This window comes from Artemia franciscana, chromosome 10 (assembly GCF_032884065.1).
Source record: "Artemia franciscana chromosome 10, ASM3288406v1, whole genome shotgun sequence".
NCBI lineage: Eukaryota > Metazoa > Arthropoda > Branchiopoda > Anostraca > Artemiidae > Artemia > Artemia franciscana.
This window is the reverse complement of record NC_088872.1, coordinates 45215063-45234778: the sequence shown is the minus strand read 5'-3', so window position 1 is coordinate 45234778 and position 19716 is coordinate 45215063. Positions and strand designations below refer to the sequence as shown.

Sequence of the window (19716 nt, the reverse complement as noted above, 5' to 3'; positions counted from 1 at the left end):
CTAAGATACCAGCATATAATTGTCTCAGTATTCTTATGAAACGCCAGATGCCAGCAGAATTCCTTAAAATTGGTCGCTAGAGCTACCTATTTTAAAAATTGATTTTAAGTACAAAAATATCAGAATAAATAAGATTTTGTTTAAAATGCGTTTCTTTTATAGAAAAATATTTTATTAGAAAAAATTTAAACTAGGAACAGTACTATTATTCTCCTACTAAGAGTAATAGTTTGACAGACCATATTTTTATATTATTGCGATTGAGACGTCATTGAAATTCAACCAATCAGCATCCTTAAGCTCTTTCACCAAAGCGGAATATACAAATCACTTCAAATCTAGATTAGCCTAATTATATTTATTAAGCAGGTTAGCTTAACCATCTGTATTTATCTTACTGCTTTATTTAATACTTTTTGTAAAAAATTATAAGCTCTTGCCTTGATTAGCCTTTGCCAAATCTTAGTTGGCCACCTTAACACAAAATATAGACTAGGCAAAATGGGCTGGTAGTGAATTTGTTGTAGTTGCCTATGAAAATTATGAAAATGCTGAAAAAAGTAATACCACCAGATTTCTCTCTTTTATGCAATTTTGAAATAGTCTATCATGGTTGCTTTTTTGACATGATAGCCACCCCCCCCCTGATTCCAAATATTGTAAAATTTTAGTTTAGCTATTTTGAAAATAGTTAGGTTAGGAAAATGAAACTTTCAGTAATGAATCCAGGCCAAAATCATGATCAGGGAAAGTATTGTTAAGCTTCATTGTTAGCCCACTTCTGAATTCTAAATTAAGTAAAATAATTGCTTCTAGTGCAAAATTCATACTTAAGCACTTCTTGAGCTCTTAAAAATGACAGATTTTCAATTAAAGTATGAGTTATTGTTTGTTTTTCAACAAAATAATACTATGTTTTCTTGGTGCTGTTCTCTTAATCATTTCAAAAAAATGATACTAAATTTTCTCAGTGCCAAAATTATTTATAGTAAGGTTTGGTTAGATTAGGTTAAAAATTGCTTAAATTTGCAATAGAAGCAATTATTATATTCATAAGGAGTATAAAAAAGGCATCAAGTGGTGTGTTCACTTTGTTGGTAAGTCAATAATACAGACAGTCATATATTTACCAATATGCCTACTGGACTAGTCTACCCCCATGGTAATTTTGACAAAATAATATTCTACCTTAATTTCTGTTTTTTTGTGTCTTTTTCTCTGGTTTTAGTTTTGAAAATACAATCCCTGTTAGGCCTATTTTAGTAAAATCTTAAGCCATAACAATATTTTTTTTTTCTAAATTTAGGAGTTGTATTTACAGATATTTAAAACCTCATAAATTAGGATTGAGCTAAGTTGTGAAGCTGAAAACAATTTAGTAATACTTCATTTAAGCACAAGATCTAATTTGCAAGGTTTCACTTCCATCACACAAAGAAGTTTAAAGGTTTATAATCTCTAGAGAGAGAAGGAGTAGAGGTAGTTACTTCAGAATACCTTCCCAGGACATAATTAAGTCTGTAGATCCCTGAAAGTTTCATTTTTCTAACCTAACCCCTTTCCCAGAGAGAAAAAAGTAGTTAAACTAAATTTTACCCCAAATACCTATAGCCCTTAGATATTACCTTAAATTACCTTAAATTGCATTGTCCAGCAAAATAAGAATTAAATCCTGTAGATTTGCTGGTTAGTGATGATGATGGTTGGATGTCTTAATGGCATCCCACTCAGTTCACCACAGCTTTGATGACCATTCTCAATCATTGACTCTTTTAAAGGCAGCAGTGCTGGGGTTAGTGACTGCTTTTATGGTGAGAGAATTCCACATAACTCACTATTCTGTAAGTGAAGAAGTTATTGCATAGTCTAGTGGCAGCTCTCTTCTGATACAGTTTCCAACTATGCCCCCTAGTTCTGGCAGACTTGTCAAGTTGAAATAGCTTATTTAATGGAGAGTTATAATTCAGGAGCTTATGCATCATAATAATATCACCCCTTTTACATCTGTAGACAAGAGTGGGGAGTTTCAGCATCTTCAGACAGGATGAGTAGTTTAAGTATTTACATCCCTCAGTTGCTTTTGTGACCTGTCTCTGAACTGTTTCTAACTTCTGCTGGTTACCTTTGTTGAGGGGGCTAGCAACACATATGCCAAACTCCAAATTAGGCCTGACCAACACCTTATATAATTTAGTCATCACCATAGGTGACCTACTAGTGATTGTTCTTTTTATAATGCCTAGGGTTTGGAGTGCTTTGACTACAGCTGTCTGTGTGTGTATAGTGAATTTTAATAATGAAATATTAATAAAATTGTAAATAATAAAAATTATAAAATTAATAATAAAGTTAAATTTTAATAATAATAATTTATTAATATTCACAAAAGAAGAGATAACAATGAAATAAGAACCTCAAAATATGCAACATTTTTTCACTTCCATCACACAAAGAAGTTTAAAGGTTTATAATCTCTTGAGAGAAAAGGAGTAGAGGTAGTTACTTCAGAATACCATCCCAGGACATAATTAAGTCTGTAGATCCCTGAAAGTTTCATTTTTCTAACCTAACCCCTTTCCCAGAGAGAAAAAAGTAGTTAAACTAAATTTTACCCCAAATACCTATAGCCCTTAGATATTACCTTAAATTACCTTAAATTGCATTGTCCAGCAAAATAAGAATTAAATCCTGTAGATTTGCTGGTTAGTGATGATGATGGTTGGATGTCTTAATGGCATCCCACTCAGTTCACCACAGCTTTGATGACCATTCTCAATCATTGACTCTTTTAAAGGCAGCAGTGCTGGGGTTAGTGAATGCTTTTATGGTGAGAGAATTCCACATAACTCACTATTCTGTAAGTGAAGAAGTTATTGCATAGTCTAGTGGCAGCTCTCTTCTGATACAGTTTCCAACTATGCCCCCTAGTTCTGGCAGACTTGTCAAGTTGAAATAGCTTATTTAATGGAGAGTTATAATTCAGGAGCTTATGCATCATAATAATATCACCCCTTTTACATCTGTAGACAAGAGTGGGGAGTTTCAGCATCTTCAGACAGGATGAGTAGTTTAAGTATTTACATCCCTCAGTTGCTTTTGTGACCTGTCTCTGAGCTGTTTCTAACTTCTGCTGGTTACCTTTGTTGAGGGGGCTAGCAACACATATGCCAAACTCCAAATTAGGCCTGACCAACACCTTATATAATTTAGTCATCACCATAGGTGACCTACTAGTGATTGTTCTTTTTATAATGCCTAGGGTTTGGAGTGCTTTGACTACAGCTGTCTGTGTGTGTATAGTGAATTTTAATAATGAAATATTAATAAAATTGTAAATAATAAAAATTATAAAATTAATAATAAAGTTAAATTTTAATAATAATAATTTATTAATATTCACAAAAGAAGAGATAACAATGAAATATGAACCTCAAAATATGCAACATTTTTGTGTTAATTTGAATAGGCTTATCATTTTTCCTTCCATTGTAATCCCTATTCTTAAATCATTTCAACTAGACCCAGCCTAATATATTTTGCATAAATCCACAGTAGTCACTGTATCCAGAACCATCAGGGTAAGGGGCAAGGTGGCTGTAATGTCTTACAAGTGACTATAATATTCAGGAAGAGCATAAAATAAGCAATGCACATTTGTTTTATGCATCTTTGTTTAGATATGGTAAACCAGAAAACATCTATCATGTTAAGCTACTTCTAAATCATTACAGTGCTAGCTAAACCACCTGGAAAACTACAGCTGTGCATGCTCCCCCTTCACCACAATGAGTTCAAAACTTCTTTTTCTAGTTTACTCCATCTCATCAAGCTCCATGTAGCTTTAAGCTTTTTCCTATAACCTCTTCCAACCTCATTTAGAGTTTACCTGCTTTTTATTCAGGCCAAGATGGATGGGCAAAAGTGTAGGCCTAGTCATCAAATCCTATTTTAGGAGCTTTCTTCCTGTCTTGGGAAGTAGGCTAGTTGACTTAGGAAACATAAGACTTTTAGGAATGGGTTTACAGCATTCTACTTGAACTGGCCTTGAACTTAAAAATAGCTTCTTTTGCAAAATTTTGGTAAAGTAAACAAACTTCCAAGAAAAGTCCAGAGTCTAAATTGTACCATGATAAAATAACCTGTAGTAAACTTAAGTTAAGTTTGTTCAAAAAGTGAAAATTCCAGCAATGGAATAAGGCTCAAAGAAAGTGTCTCTAGTCTTTTAACTTTGCTAATTATGGGTTCTGGGGTTTGAAATATGGAAACATACTTCTTAAATTGACAAAAAGCCTAGCATGGTTTAGAATCGTACTCAAATCATTGCAAGACTGTTTTTGAAACCTTGAGTAAAAGAAAATTAGACTCAAACTAAAATTATTGAAAAATATATTTGTTCAAAGATAACTTTCTAAACCTTAGAAGTAGAGATAGAAGTTTGAAACTACTTTCCATGCATTCAGCCATTGAATTTGCTTAAAAAAGTTTCATTTGCCTTATTAAACTAGTTTTGAAGATAGCAAAAAATATTCTAATGTTGAACTTTACCCCAAACTAGGCTAACAACAAGAGTAATCATTTATTGTTTCTGAGTATAATGATTGCTATCATGACAAATGTATCTCTCCCCTGCTCCCCATAGAACCAGATATAGCCCTTTACAAAACTACAGATTAGTTTGTTTTGCATTGTTTTTTGCTTATTTCTTATTGGGAGTTGGGTCCTAAACAAAATGATTGCAATTAAGAAAATAAAACTGCAAAAATCAAGAAAGTTCTGTGTATTGTATAGCTTAGACTTATAACTGATCTTATCAAATAGCAAGTCTCATTAAGAACTCAAATAGCAAAACAATAAAAAAAAAGTACTACACTCTCTAAATGTCACAATCCCTGTGGTTGCAAATGTATTCCAGTCCCCATCCCCTTAATGTCTCAAGACAATAAGGCATTTTACATTGGCAGAGCACATTATTTTTTAAGCTATTTCTCATCAAGTCCAAAAGGCTAATTTAAACAAGAAAAGAGCAAACTTTGTCACCCTTTTACATAGCATAGGGCCAGTGGCATATTTAAATGATCCCTCCCAAAAAACATCCCAAAGAGTTCAATGTCTTGTTCTCAGCAGCTCCCTTGATTTTTTGTTGTATACTTAGATAATATATTGGAAGTGCAGTACAACACTGAAATTTCTCCCCTTGGCAAATCTTTTATGCATCTGTCCAGGTCTAGATACAATTTTAAGATCTCTATAATAATAATAATAAATAAATAATAAATATATTGGAAAAACCCGTCACAATTGAACAAAAGACGGATAAAAAAACAAAAGAGAAGAAAACGCACATACAAAACACAACGAAACTTCTTGAAATGAAAATAATCACGAAGGAACTATAATACAACTATGTAAGAATGGCGGTCCACTGGTGGTTACTCGCTTCTACTCTATCACGGTACTTTTCAAGACACGCTTCCACCGCAGTAAATGGGTCAGGTACTGAATACCGCCTCGTTAGGTAAGAATTACTTGTTCTTAATGGCATCTCAAGTAGGAACTTGAGGTACCTGAAGAATATTCTTCTTATAGTTACTTTATTCGAATTTGTAAGTAACTTCCAGAACGGCGAAACGTAAAGAACATGGGGTAAGGCAACAGCAACAAATATTTGTGCACGCAGCGACCTATTTAGATTACGCTTGGAGGAAACCGAAGCTCCATAAGCTGACCTGATCTTCTTCTCGATGTGCTTTACAAGCAGTGCTCGTGTATGCTGAAGAGTTTCACCGATCGGCAGACCCAGGTATACAATTGACTTAGAGGGCATGACCACCTGTGACCCTAGTTGGATTTCGGGTTGAGAGGCATTCCAGTTAAATAACAGTACTTCACATTTTGTCACATTAAAACTCAACCCAATTTCATCATACTCCATCTCCAAAATTTTAAAGTTAGATTCCAAAGAAGACAAAATTCTTGAAAAGTTTAGAAGGTCATCTGCAAACCCAACTAGGGACACGTCAATGCCTTTAAAAATACAGCAAGGGGCCACTTTTGACTGGGCCGTCGATATGCTGTTGTTGAACAGATCAGGTGATGATACGGCTCCCTGTTTTATACCTTTCTTCACCACAGCAAACCTACGACTTAATTTACCTGACAGTTTAATACGGACCTTGAGCCTACTATACATGTCGTTCAAGGGTTTGACAATAGCACGGTCAACTCCGGACTTTCTCAGCTCAACCATATTCTGAGAATGGATACCCGAATCAAAAGCCCGCTGTACATCATATTCACCTATAGCTAGGCTTTCTTTCGAAATGTGGGCATCCAGTAGAATATTTGCAGCTACATGCAAGGCATGGGCACATCCTAAGCCAGCTTGGAATCCAAACTGGTGGGGAGGCACTTTACAACTAGCTTTAATGTCCGAAATTATGAGCTTTTCAAATAGCTTGCAAAACACAGATGATACAGTAATGGGTCTGTATGACGATGGTTCATGAGCAGGTTTACCCTTTTTCAAAACTGGAGTGATCACACCTAAACAGAAAATGTCCGGTACAATACCATGTGTTAGTATAATTTGGTAAGCTATTGCTAAATGCTCCGATAGAACTGGACCACCATTCAGTAGGTGTAGAGCACAGATTTGGTCGGCACCGGCGGATAATTTCTTCTTTAATTTTTGACAAAGGTGGGTTATTTTCGCACTAGAAATCACGAGGTAATTATGCTCTTTCGTCATAAGCTGATCGAGCTCTTCGCTAAACTTTTTATTTTTCACTTCATCTGGTGGGGAGAATTCAGCAGCAAAATAATCTACCCATATTTCCTCATCTATATCACTAGCATTTTGTCCCGTACTTTCTACAGGCCTGGCACGGAGCTTCCAGACCAAATTAGGGTTTTCAATGATTTTTGAAACTGTTTCCCGTTTGAGGCTACTACGATGTTTTCGTAGCTCTTTCGCGAACCGCCGTTTTGTATAAACCCGCAATTCATTGACTACCCCGCTTTTTGGCCGGTCGCACTCGTGCCAAACCCCCAGCCAGAACTTGGCAGCTGCTCTTGCCTTCACAAGCTCACTGTTAGAGGCCCATCCTTTCACTCGCGACCCACGTCGGACGCTACGTAATGGGACAGCAACCCTTTCAGCTACTCTCAAGGAGTGGCAAATTTCGTAGAAATACATGTTCAGTTGCAGGCGTATCTCGCTTTCCGTTAGGTCACAATCCCACTGTAGGAGGTGGAAAGGCACTTTAATTTTTTTCAAAATTTGTTCACAATTGAGCTGGAACTGCTCACGGACTACTTTTTTCCAATCACGTGCTGGCTCAGGCTTGGTTTTTGGAGCACACTGGGGACTGACGGCTGGTATTGCAAAAGAGAGAGGTAAATGATCCGAATAGGCACCGTCAGATCCAACCGAGACTGACTCTAGGTCCAGTTTGTAAGTTACTACATGATCAAGATTTGAGACGGTTTTTGCGGTACTGATATAGGAATAGCACTTATCCTTCTTAGCAACTTTAAATCCGCTTGGTAAGGCGTTTAGCAATAGTACAGCCCGAGGGCAGGAATGATCGTCGAGATTGCAGTTAAAGTCACCAAGAATTATAACAGGGCATGATTTCTGGACTAAACTGAGGAGGCACTTTCCGAGCTTCTGGCATGCTTTTGCAAACTTCTTTTCTGAAGCGATGTCATTGTAATTGGTTGGTAAATAAACATTTACGAAAAACACGCCATGCATTTTGGCAGCTTGGAACCATTCATTCTGCTCGACACACACGGGGGGCCCCGAGTTAGAGCGCGTGATTATGGCTAGGCCACCAGAGGGACGACCCCGAGTCCCAGATCTTCGCGCAGGTTGAACGAGGTAATGCATATCCGAGGAAAACTTTAGAAGGTTTACACTATCATCGGTCAGAAAGTGTTCCTGTATGCAAATACAGTTATATTCTTTAGAAAGGTCAGTTAGAAGGGGGATTCTGTCCAACACTTTACCGTTCATATTCCAGCAGAATATTCGATTTTCCATTTACGTGCTAGTGTTAGGCTGGGCTTTGTTAAAGGGACAAGCAGCATGGTAGCAAGAGTGTCTACTAGAGCCGCAGTTTAGGCATTTTTGCGGATTACTACATGGGTTGTCCTTACTAGAGCTGTGACCATCGCCACCGCAGCGCGAACACCTTTCTGGTTGCGAACAGTCAGCTGCTAAATGACCAACAGCATGGCACTTGAAACACCTCCTCGGTAGAAAGCGGAACTCTTCAATCCTGAACAGTTCTAAACAAATCTTCAGCGGGTTCGCGATAGCGTTTTCAAGTGTTTGTCGACTTGCATAGAATAACTTGAACGCTCTCGTAGATCCGCATTGCGCCACTTTGTCGCAACCAGCAATTTGACAGAGTTCACTCTCGCTAACTGATGAGGGTACTCTTTTCATGATACCGACAAACTGGGGAACTTTGACTTTAGTGGTTATGTTCTTCCTTTTCATTGCTTCTGCAAGTTGGGTAGCGGCATCTCGAGACTGGACAAGAATCTTCCATTCATCGTTGCTACGTTTCAGAGTAAGAGAATCGGAGCTTACGTCGCTAGGGCAAACCTTTGCAAAGAAGTCTTTCCGGGATTGTGGGGACGTTAACTCAGGCGGCATATCGTTTGCTTTCACAACCACCGAGTAAAGTGGCTTTGATGGCGGATTCGCTGCTGAACGGGGAGTGGGTGAGCCCTGGGAAATAGCGTCGCTTATGGTAGTACATTGCTGCGATACCCCGGCGAGCTGCTGAGCACACTGTTCAGATGCAAGTTTGATCTTATCCGCGATAGCCCCTAATCCGGCATCAAACTTTCGACACATCTCGTTTACTTTTATTCTCACGCAGGCACTGACTTCATCAGGGCAGGTGGGCACTTCCTGCGGATCAAAAATTACGAAAGTAGGCAAGGGCTTTTTCTCTTTAGCGCAAAGGGCTAGGATTTTCGCCATTTCCATCACGTTATCAGAATCGTTTGCCGTTTTCCGATAGACGTAATCATAACCAATCTCATTGGCAAGCGTTATAAGTTTCTCCTTCGCACTAAGAATTTCAGCATGATCAAAGAACTCCACAGCTCGCTTAACAATGCTTTCAATTTTGTTCCCCGCTTGCATGGATCGCGTGAGAAAATTCAGTACAGCATTGCGTACGAGAGTCCCCATCGCTTACGTCACAGCATTCAACGCAATTTTCGGATAGCGTACACAAGTATAAGGGAAGCGTCGGGACCTGCTCACCTATTCCCCGCAGTTTAAGGGTAACTAAATACCAGCAGGTACGTACGGCTCTTGCGGCAGGCACCCGCCCCTCTTCTGCTTACAACCTGTGTACGTTTACCTATCGGGAATATTATTTCGCGGCTCGCTTTGCATGAAAAATTCTTCAAAAGAATTTGATTTTAGATCCAGATAATTCTTCAGACAACCAATCCTCACTCGACAGCCGATGAAATTCAGCAGAGTAACCTTGACTAGACTGAAGCCTATGCTGAAGTCATTTACTATCTAAATCTCTTGACAGAGGTCTTGTAAGTTTAGCCTAATTAGACAAACACATTTAAATCACACAATCTTCAATTCTCTGGTCTGTTGGTGGCTTTTTGACGAAATTTCACTGGACTTTGAATATGATAACCAAGCTTTCCAAACGTTTTCGGCTGCCGACTTTTTGGCTGATTTTTCAAATTCGCCCAAAAGAAATTATATTGGCAACTTCGGAGCGGCAACAGCGACAAAAAAAAGTCGAAATCAGGACACGTTGAAATCTCAAGGGAATTACACTTATATATCACCAACTAGAAACAAATCAAACACAATAAAAATCCAAGGTAAGTAAGTATAGTATAACACTTTAGGGTCTATTAATAAGGAAAATAACACACTAGGTAGTTATTCATCATGTCCTTATCCAAGAATTGTCATTCCCTTGGTCATTCCATCCCCTTATTTGAGTTATCAACAAGTCTTATTTCATACTTATTGTAATTTCATTTGATCTCAGGTTGAAAGCTGTGCAAGTTTTTTTTTTTCTTTTTTTTACATATCAATACTGTGATTGGCTTCATTAAATTGGTATATGGTAGTCTTGCAAAGTAGATGCTAGTATTTGACTTGATGTGACTCAGTGATATTGAAAAAGAAAGAACAATATATATTGAGAGGTATCTTAATGGCCAAAAGAAACTGTATATAGTCTCTAAATCATTAAAAAAAAAAAAAAACGTTGCATGGCAAGGGTAGAAGATACTGGATTTATCCTATTCCTTGCAAAACCATTCCATTCAAAGAGATTATTAATGAATAGCCTTTTTTTATTGCAGTCTTATACACCATTTTCCTTTTGTCATGTTTTTAAATCCCCAACAAAGATTGAACATCAAGAATAATCCAGATTAGCCCTATAACAACATTGCATTGATCCTAATTGTCCAGATCAGTTTTCTATAGGGTCTAGATCTACAATTATTGTCAACTATGTTGGCCAACATGAAAACCACAACAATGGTTTAAATACCTTATTTCACATCAAGTTCTAATTGAATGGCTTATTTTTAAATCCTAACTTCTTAATACCTCAGAGAAGTTACAAAATTCTTAATTTTCTGGCTATAAAATGGCTACTAAGTCCATAGCTATTAGAGAAGCTACACTGTGCAGACGTACACTGTGTACACGGAGCAGTTTTTTTTGTTAGTTTTTTTTTAATTAGTAGTTTTAGGAAATAATTATATTGATTGTCTAACTGGTTTTTTCCTTCAATTCAAAAATAGAAAGAGGAGGGTTCTTTAATTTCTCAGGAAAAATGGGGTGAAATGAAGACAGATACAAAACAGGAGCTACAGTGGCTGCTTTATTACCTACTTTCTAATCTCATATCTCAAGCTGAAAAAACAAAACAGTTTTTATGGCCCAATATGTGCCATGTAATCCTTGTTACTCATTTTTGAACCAAGCCCTTTCTTCATGGCATGCAAAGAAAGGAGAACAGCAACTCTGAGGTCAGTTCTCCTATCTCCTCTTTGAATTTGCATAAGAATTAAATAAAATATGAAACATCAATGATGATTATGCAGCTGTGAAGGTCAAAAGAGTTGAAAGCCCATTTTGGAACTCAAGGTTACAAAGCACAGTTAAGTTTCAATAAAATTCAAGAATATGAATTTTGTTGTTTTTTTGAGACAAATAGACTCCTGACTTTGTACTTGCAACAATTGGTCATAGTGGCAGGTTGGGTTTATGTATCTTTGGAAGTCCATATAATTTAGAGCACAAGGAACTTTTTGGTAAGCATTTGTAGTAAAGTTGAGGTGTAATCTTCCCTACTTCCATCTTTAAGTAAAACTTTTGAAAGTAAAAATTTTGAATTGTAGTCCTTGGTATCCATTACCACTAAAGTGTTACCCTTGTCTACTTTTGTAATAATAATAGATTCATCCCTTCTTAAATTATTAAAAATCTTTATGTCTTTCATAGAATTGTTAGGGATTTCTGGTTTTAAAGCAAACTTTGACAGGGTTTTAACTTTAGAGGCTCTTACTAGGCTAACATCTTTGATTAGGATGTTTCTGTGTAAAGATGTTTCTATTGAAGAGATAATTTCTTCTACTGGGACCTTATTAGTTTAAAAACAAAATTTGGACCTTTTTCTAATATGGACTTTTCTTGTAATGTTAAGGTCCTTGATGAAAAATTAACTACACCAAGTCCAAGAGTTGATGAAGGTATTATGGCTTTATTTTCAGATAATTTTGAAAACTTTTTAAGTAATCTTTCTCTGGAAAGGTGAAAGTCATGATTGAAGTGATTTCTTGCTGTTTGCTGAATATAACAAAAATCACTTGCACTCACCTTTTTTGATATAATATTTTCCAGAAAAAGTTTATCTTTCACTAATAAAGCTCTCTTTCTCCTTTTGTCTTTAATCTGATGATTTAAAGTCTTGAAATGTAGACATAGTTTGAACTTTTTTCCTTTAAAAGTGCCTAACTGTACATTGAATTTTATTGAGGGCCAAAAAATCCTTTTCTTCTTAAATTAATGAAGAAAATTGTGTTGATTTATAACATTTGCATGTCTAAATATATTAACACCCATAAGAGACATCCAGATGCTATAAATAAAAAAAGTGGGTATATAAAATCCCATGTACTTGTGAAGCTCTTATGTGGGATATACTAACCAGAATTTGAAAATGAGATTGCTGTAACATTGTAATTCTATTTCATTGTCCTTAAAGCAAAATTCCAAACCTGAAGATTTCACGTTGGCTATCAGAACATATTTTTAATTATCCAAATCATTTTATTTTGTTTGAGAATGTCTCTTTGATTTCTAGGGAACAAGGTTTAAAGCAAATGTTCAGGGAAACAATCGAAAATTAAAAAAAAATTATTCAAGAATAAATCCATAAACAGAGATACAGGTGAATTTGGATTGAATTCAATTTATGATAATTTACTTGGTCAAATAAAGTAAATCCCAGTTCACCTAAGAGCTTTGACCTCTATCCACCTGATATTTCAGATAAATCTAATGAAGCAAAAAGGTCAAGGATATTTGCTTGTGCCATTGGATTGAAAAAAATGAGAGCAATAAACTATATGTAATTATAGTTTAATTACATTAGAAATTGGGTATAAATTTTGTTGTTTTTATTGATGTCTTTTAGTTTTACTGCTGATAATTGACACTGTATATGTATCCAAAATATTCAGTTAAAATTTTATATTCATTTCACTGTTGATTGAAAGGTTTCATCCCTATCTTGAACTGTTATATTTTAGTGTTTTTAAATTGATTCAATAACAAGCTTAGGACATTGATAGGCAGATGAAAGTTTTTGCCAAAATCGCTTTAAAAGAGAAAACAGACTTGACAGTAACAATAGCAAAATATAAACTCCTTCAGTTTGATGGCTGATTCAATTCTTGGTTGTCATCAAAATTGCAGTATACTGTGCATCAAGTCAACTTATCATAATTGTTTGGACCAAAGTTAAATTTTTATCTAGTGATTTTCACTGATAAACACTTGAAAAATAAGGAAAAATAGCCTTTTTGTAATTTTTATTTAAATCTCTGAAGTAGCTCAAGAATTTATTGGTTTCCAAGGGCACAATGTTTAGGTTTTGCTGTTTTTAAAGTTGATGAAAGAACTGCACTTGAGGAAAAAAGATGTCTTCTGTTGGTAATTAATACACAGAAGTGTGTTAAAATCTAAGACTTCAAGGTTTTTGGCAGCTGAGGTGATTCTACATAGAATGCTACCAGTATCCTGGCAATACTATTTGGATTTCTGTTTCTTCTTGTTTTGCTCACTGGGACTTGCCCTTTTCTTGTATTTGCATACCTAACACTTATTGTGTTCACTTGAATTTTTGTTACTTAAGAAAATGGATTAAAAAACAGTATGTTCAAAAACTCGTTTTTATATTGTTTTTTTTTATGCAATTGTATGACCTTTGGCTATTGTTAAGAATCACACTTACTTAGAAGCTAAGTGAACAGTTGGTTGATTGTCTCTGCTGTCTGAAAGATAAGTGTGATCTCTTGCAGACACCAAAGATAGACCAATTTGTTCACTTGTGTCTTCTTATAGGTGCTGATCCTGACATGAAGGCCAAAACAAGGGGGAAGCAAAAAACTGGGCCAAAATTGAAGACTGAAAGAAACAGTGGAGACAGAGGATCTACATGGAGCCTTGACAAAAAATTAGTGAGAACAGACTATGGAGCAAAGGCACCTACGATTTCATGGAGTGCTAAAGATGAAGCATTTGAAGCATTGTTGAATACACCGGCTGTTTCCAGAGGCTTTCAAGAGGAAGAAGATGTAGCCTTTTATTCCAGTCCTGATACAACTCAAAATATAAAAGATACAGGCGAGCCTAGTCTTTTTGAAAGTCCACCAATCCAGTTTGATGAATTAGTGACTGAGAAAAGAAAAGGGCCTAGAAAAGGCTTAAGATCTTCTGTTGTTACCCTTCATGCTAGTGGCAAGATTTTTAGTCAACCTGTGAGAATGCAGAGAAAAGATAGAACTATACATCAGATAGTTGAAGAAGAAGAAGAAGAAGCCACAGAACTACATGCACCAAATGAGAATAAAAAAGGCTCAATCCAAACTAAAGAAGCAGATTTGTCTTCTGACATTTTTGAAAGTCCCGAGTCTGAAAAACTGTCTTATATAACTGAGAAGCGAGCTTTGAGACCATTAGATAGTTCCCAGAAAGTATTCCCCGAGTTTAAAGAAGCAGACTCGTCTTTTGACCTATTTGAAAGTCCAACTAGTAAAACCGTGTCATACATATCTGAAATAAAAGGTCTGAGAAATATTTACAGCAATAAAAAAAAGGGCTCAACAATGGAGTGTGAAAGACCTGCAAATTGCAATGTTAATAGCCCAAATAGAACCCAAAGGGAGTTACTTGAATATAGTCCAGCCTATAGCAGCTTGAGCCCAAATAACAGTGTTTTAGCTGAGCTTTTGGAGTCTCCTCAAGCAGTTCTGAGTCCTTGTTCTCTTGATGGCAGCAAAGATGAAATGATTGCTGTAACTAGTACACCTGATAGACTCAACAATACATTAAAATTTTCTCCTACCATAAGGAGTCAAAGAAGATGTCCAGCTTTTGAAGTTCGAAAACGTAGTGTTAGAACCTCTGCCATGAAAATTGTAGAAAATGCAAGATTTTCCGAGTATCCTGTAGGAATATCTAGACCACAAGCCGGAACAAAAACCAGATCATCTTCTGTAACAGAGTCAACAAAGTCATACACGCGTCGTGATGTTTCGAAAACTAGATCATGTCAAATAATACATTCACAGACAATAAATGATCCGAGTGTTTCTTGCTTACAAGAGTCTATTCAAAAACTCACTATTAATAAACCAACAAATTATACCAGTGATTGCCAAGATTCGATTTTAATGTTTCCAAAGAAGCAGAATAATAGAAAATCTGATGGCTTTGTATTTAATGACTCAAAAAGAGAGACAAGTCGACTTTCAATTTCTATACAACACTCTCGGTGTAGAAGATCCAGTGTTATTATGAACTCGCAAAAATCACATGGCCTATCATTAGTGAAGTGTGATAGTGTATCACTTGCTCAGATTCTTACAAATGAAGCCATTTCTGACAAAGATAAGATCTTGGCTCTGTGTAAACAAAAAACAATTGGGTCCTTTGAGGCCTTTGCTCAGAAGTTCTTATTAGGCTGCAAAAAACTTGGTGAAGGTGTTTATGGTGAAGTGTTTCTTGCTAGAGATCGAGTTTACAAAGTTATTCCAATTGAAGGAGGGTTTGAAATCAATGGAGATATGCAGAAAAGTTTCAATGGGATTCTCTCAGAGATTATAATTTCCCGGGGTCTTCAACAGCTCTCTAATGCTTCAGCTAAGCAGAATAGAACTGATTGTTTTTGTGCTCTTCTTGAGTGTACTATTGTTCAGGGAAAATATTCTGATATTCTAATCACTGCCTGGGAATCATATGATATTGAGAAAGGATCTGACAATGAACATCCTAAAATATTTGATGATAAACAACTTTATGTAATTATGGAGTTCAGAAATGGTGGAAGACCTTTAGATAATATTGTTGCTTTTAAGAGCTATAAACTTGCAGAAAGCATATTTATGCAAATAGCTATGTCACTTGCTGTTGCTGAAAAGGCGCTCCAGTTTGAGCATAGAGATTTACATTTGGGAAATGTTCTTGTTGAAACTACTGAAAAAGAAAATATAGAATTTATAATTGATGGTGTAGATGACCTAGTTATTCCTAGTGAAGGCATCAAAGCTAACATCATTGATTTCACATTGTCGAGAGGCGTGGCTTATGGTGTAACTGCTTTTTGTGATTTAAGTAAAGATGAAGGAATGTTTGATCAGGACAGTGATGATTTCCAGTTTCGTGTTTATGACCTCATGCGGGAAGTGAATAAAAATAACTGGGAGTCTTTTGAGCCCAAGTCAAATGTGTTCTGGCTAAAGTATCTTCTTGAGAAACTATCCCAAAAAGTGAAACATTTAAAACCGGATTTTTATGATTATATGGGGTTTTCAGAGGCCTTTTCAAGTGCTTCTGAATATGTTGCAACTCAACTGCCTACAGACGATCTTTAATACTGAATTTAACCTTTTTTCATTTCGTACTTTTGATAGCTCTTATATAAGATGTATTTACATAATATATTTTTTTTTTACTGCTTTGCATATTTCTATTATCATTTTTATTTTGAAGGTTCCTAGCACTGTATTGACAGGAGAATACAAGGGGATATGACTAGGTGCAGTAATTCCAGGGTGGATATCAGAATATTTTTGCTCCAGAGTGGGGATGCCTAAACGGATCGTAAGCTGTTTTTTCCCTTATGTAGGAAGAGGGTCTTTTTGATTGATCACTATAGGTTGGGTTGAGTTCTCCTTCTTCCCTATCTTACCTTTGTGGAGGCTTAGTAACAAGTGGTCAGTGTGTATCTGTCACCAGGTTTGCATTCATATTCTTCTGACCCATCTAGATTGTTTTTTTAGACCATAATATCCTGTGATACAAATTCTCCCGAAAAAATATGGAACCGTTTTTGAGAAAATATATATATATATATATATATATATATATATATATATATATATATATATATTTGCTGAAATAAGGATATGTATCCTGTTTACTCTTTGCTGTACTAGTTCCTCTTAAATCAAGATCACTGTTAATTATATGTTGTTTATTTTTGACTTTTAGATAAAACATGAAAATCAAGGAAATAAATAGGACGGCAAACGTGGCTTGGTCGCCTTCTGACATTAGTCCTATTTATCTGGTTTGTGGCACTGCGGCACAATATGTTGAGCTTGAAGCAAACGGTTCTAGTGCTATTGAAGTATTTGAGTTAGATCTGGTATCCAAGAATATATCATTGCAGTCCATAGCCACGGTAAAATCAAATCACAGGTAATATGTTCTAAGACTTTCTTTTGTGTGACTTCCTTCTTTAGTATAGATATTCCTGTTGATCTATAATTCTATACTTTGATTTGGTTATGTTTGACAGTTTTATCTCATTTTCTATTTTTCTTTGTCTGGTGCTCTGCATTTATTTTCTTCACTTAATTTCTGTAGCTATTATATGCATGGGCACATCAAACCACGTGGTAGCGCACTTAACTTAATTTTCTTAAGTTAAGTTTCTTAAGTTTTCTTAAGCGAGTTAAAAAAAACCACGTGGTAGCTATGGTAGCGCAGTGGATTGATCTCTACTTAGTAGTATGGGACCTAGGATTTGATTCTAGCTGTTGCAAGGTTGCACCACAGGCTTGCTGCCCGTCCACGGAAAAGAAAGACCTGACAACTGAAACATCGACAATTGTCGACCCCCTAAAAAAACTTATTCCAAGGATTGGTCCTTCCTCTAACAATGGGCTGAAAAGGGGGCTAAATATTTCCAATTAGTCTGACAATAATATGAAACTTTGGGGTAAGGGGACCTCAATACAACAGGGAAAAAAATTGCTTCTCCTCAAAATGCAGCCCTAAAAAGCGATAAAAGTGTCCAAAACTTTTTTTACCCACTTCAAATTTAAGGGGCTATTTTTGGAACTTGGAGGGGTTCATTTGATTGAAAATTGGAAGTTCTTGTGTCCTTTTTAAGGGCCAAAGCTGCTGGAGGGCATCAGCCTCTCTTGCTTTTCCTTTTCTGCTATCCGGCCCTCTTTTAACCCATATGATATTGAACCAAATTTTGATGTATCTGTTTTGCTCAAAAACTTCGGAGTGCCTAATAAGTTTGCCGTTGGGATGGATATCACCTCTACAGCCCCAATGTTAAACTTTAATTAGCCTGTTGTGATAACTCAACCCCCAGAAACCGGAAAAAAAGTATGTGAAACTGAATAATATAATACACACTGCACCGCATATTCTGTCTATATTTTGGAATGTTGGTAGAATATTGCAAGATTCCTTCTTTTCCCTATTATATCTATTTGTCATAATTTCTCTGTTGCTGCTCAACTTTGCATGTGGGGGGAATTTTCTACAGGGAGGGGACAAGCACAGCACCATTTATAACATGGTTTGTTCTAAATAATTCTTTGGTTACGCTGCCTTTCCTCTAGTAATTAAAATAAAATGAAAATGTTGAAACGGATAAAATTTTTGATAAGACAGTGAACATGGAACTAAAAAAAACTTATTTATTCACATAAAAATAGAAGTCATAATAGTTTGGCTTTGCATCCGAAAGCTTTTACCAACGGGGGAACAAATAAAATAAACAAATGAATATAAAAAAATGACACTAAAAAAATGAACGACAGAGGTAAGAAAACACAAACACTAGAGAAAAAATAAAAACGACTGATAGACTATAGTTGTTCTTTTTAAACAAGTCCATTATGGTTAAGCACAAAGACAAGGCAGGGTGTTTATTGCTCTTATGAATGTTTTTTTTTACCAGTGGTGGCTGCAGCACATTTACTTTTCCCAAATTTTACTTCATTTTGACCATTATTGATAAAGGTCAAACTTTTTTGGGGCTGAGTGTCCAAAAGTTTTTTTTATCTTCTTCATTTTTTAGAATTATGCAAGGTTCTGACTCACATTCTGTTTTGAAAGAGTGATGATAGGCCTAGAAAATTGTCAAAAAGGTTTTCCCTGATTAATTTGAAATTCAGAGCCTTAATTTTTCAGGACAAAGGCAATTTACAAAAAATTTACTCACGGTCCTCCCCTCCTTCTTCCAAAAATTTTGCCCAAAATTTTATCTTTAATTCATTTCACCATAGTGGCCCAATGCAAAAAAGTGCTGGTTTCCCAAAACGAGGCCCAACGACAGAACAGATAAGAGCTAATAGCTTTCCCTTGGCCACTTCGTATGGTTCAGGCGATTGTAGAAAGATTGAAATCGTTTGATTAGAATGGAACGTTCTAGTTCCCTTGAAGGGCCAAACATGCCCTTCTCTGATATCCGGTCCCCTGTAGCCTCTATTGTATTGAATCACAATTTTGAGATAGCTAGTTTGTTCAGAAACGTTAAAAGGTCTAATAGATATGTCCCCCGGGGTCGATACCACCCCCACAGCCCCTGGAATGATGGCTTTAAGTTAGTAAACTACTCATTAATCACAGATAGGATTTAGAAGCAAATGTGGCCATGTTTGATCTTAATTGTCCGGTCAGCTAACAGCTCTTAGTCTCCCAGTTGGGTATGCTCTCAAAACGACACCCGTACCTAAATAAATTAAAAAACTATGTGTACTCGAGTTTTCAGATTACCTTTAACGTCTGGGAAATGACCTTGGGGTCGACTTGGCTTACAGGGAGGTTTAGGAGTTGATCTAGTTGACCTACATTTTTACATGGGGAAGGGGGGTGAAGTAAATCTAAAGACACACTTTGTATCTAGGTCAATGAAATTGTATGTTTGCAATATTTGGAACGGCTGGGGGGAATACAGTTGAAACTCTCAAGTTTCATTGGGAAAGGAAGGGGTAGAATGGGGCAAGAGGAATTTTGTGATGTTGGAGGGGCTAAACACTTTTGTTTCTGATACACCAAAACGTGTTTGCACTTTAAGCTCCTAGTGGGAATTATAATCTATGCGCTGTTTAGTAGTGAGGTAAATCAAAATACACTATGGGTTACCAGGTTATCTAAATAGCATA

At 36.2% G+C, this 19716-nt stretch overlaps 2 protein-coding genes across 2 annotated transcripts in view; both read left to right on the top strand.

The window, feature by feature from the left end:
- The first annotated feature begins 265 nt into the window (after nucleotides 1–265).
- LOC136032244 (protein transport protein Sec31A-like) overlaps nucleotides 266–19716 on the top strand; it is a 140340-nt gene continuing 120889 nt past the window's right edge. The window contains exons 1-2 of the mRNA XM_065712476.1: nucleotides 266–369; nucleotides 16796–17005. Of these exons, the coding sequence (XP_065568548.1) occupies nucleotides 16803–17005 (203 nt within the window). The 5' untranslated portion in view covers nucleotides 266–369; nucleotides 16796–16802. The remainder of the gene's footprint in view (nucleotides 370–16795; nucleotides 17006–19716) is intronic.
- LOC136032245 (uncharacterized) lies at nucleotides 11239–16266 on the top strand. Its single transcript, XM_065712477.1, has 2 exons — nucleotides 11239–11331; nucleotides 13646–16266. The coding sequence occupies exon 2, from the start codon at nucleotides 13660–13662 to the stop codon at nucleotides 16174–16176; it is 2517 nt and encodes an 838-aa protein (XP_065568549.1). The 5' UTR covers nucleotides 11239–11331; nucleotides 13646–13659; the 3' UTR covers nucleotides 16177–16266.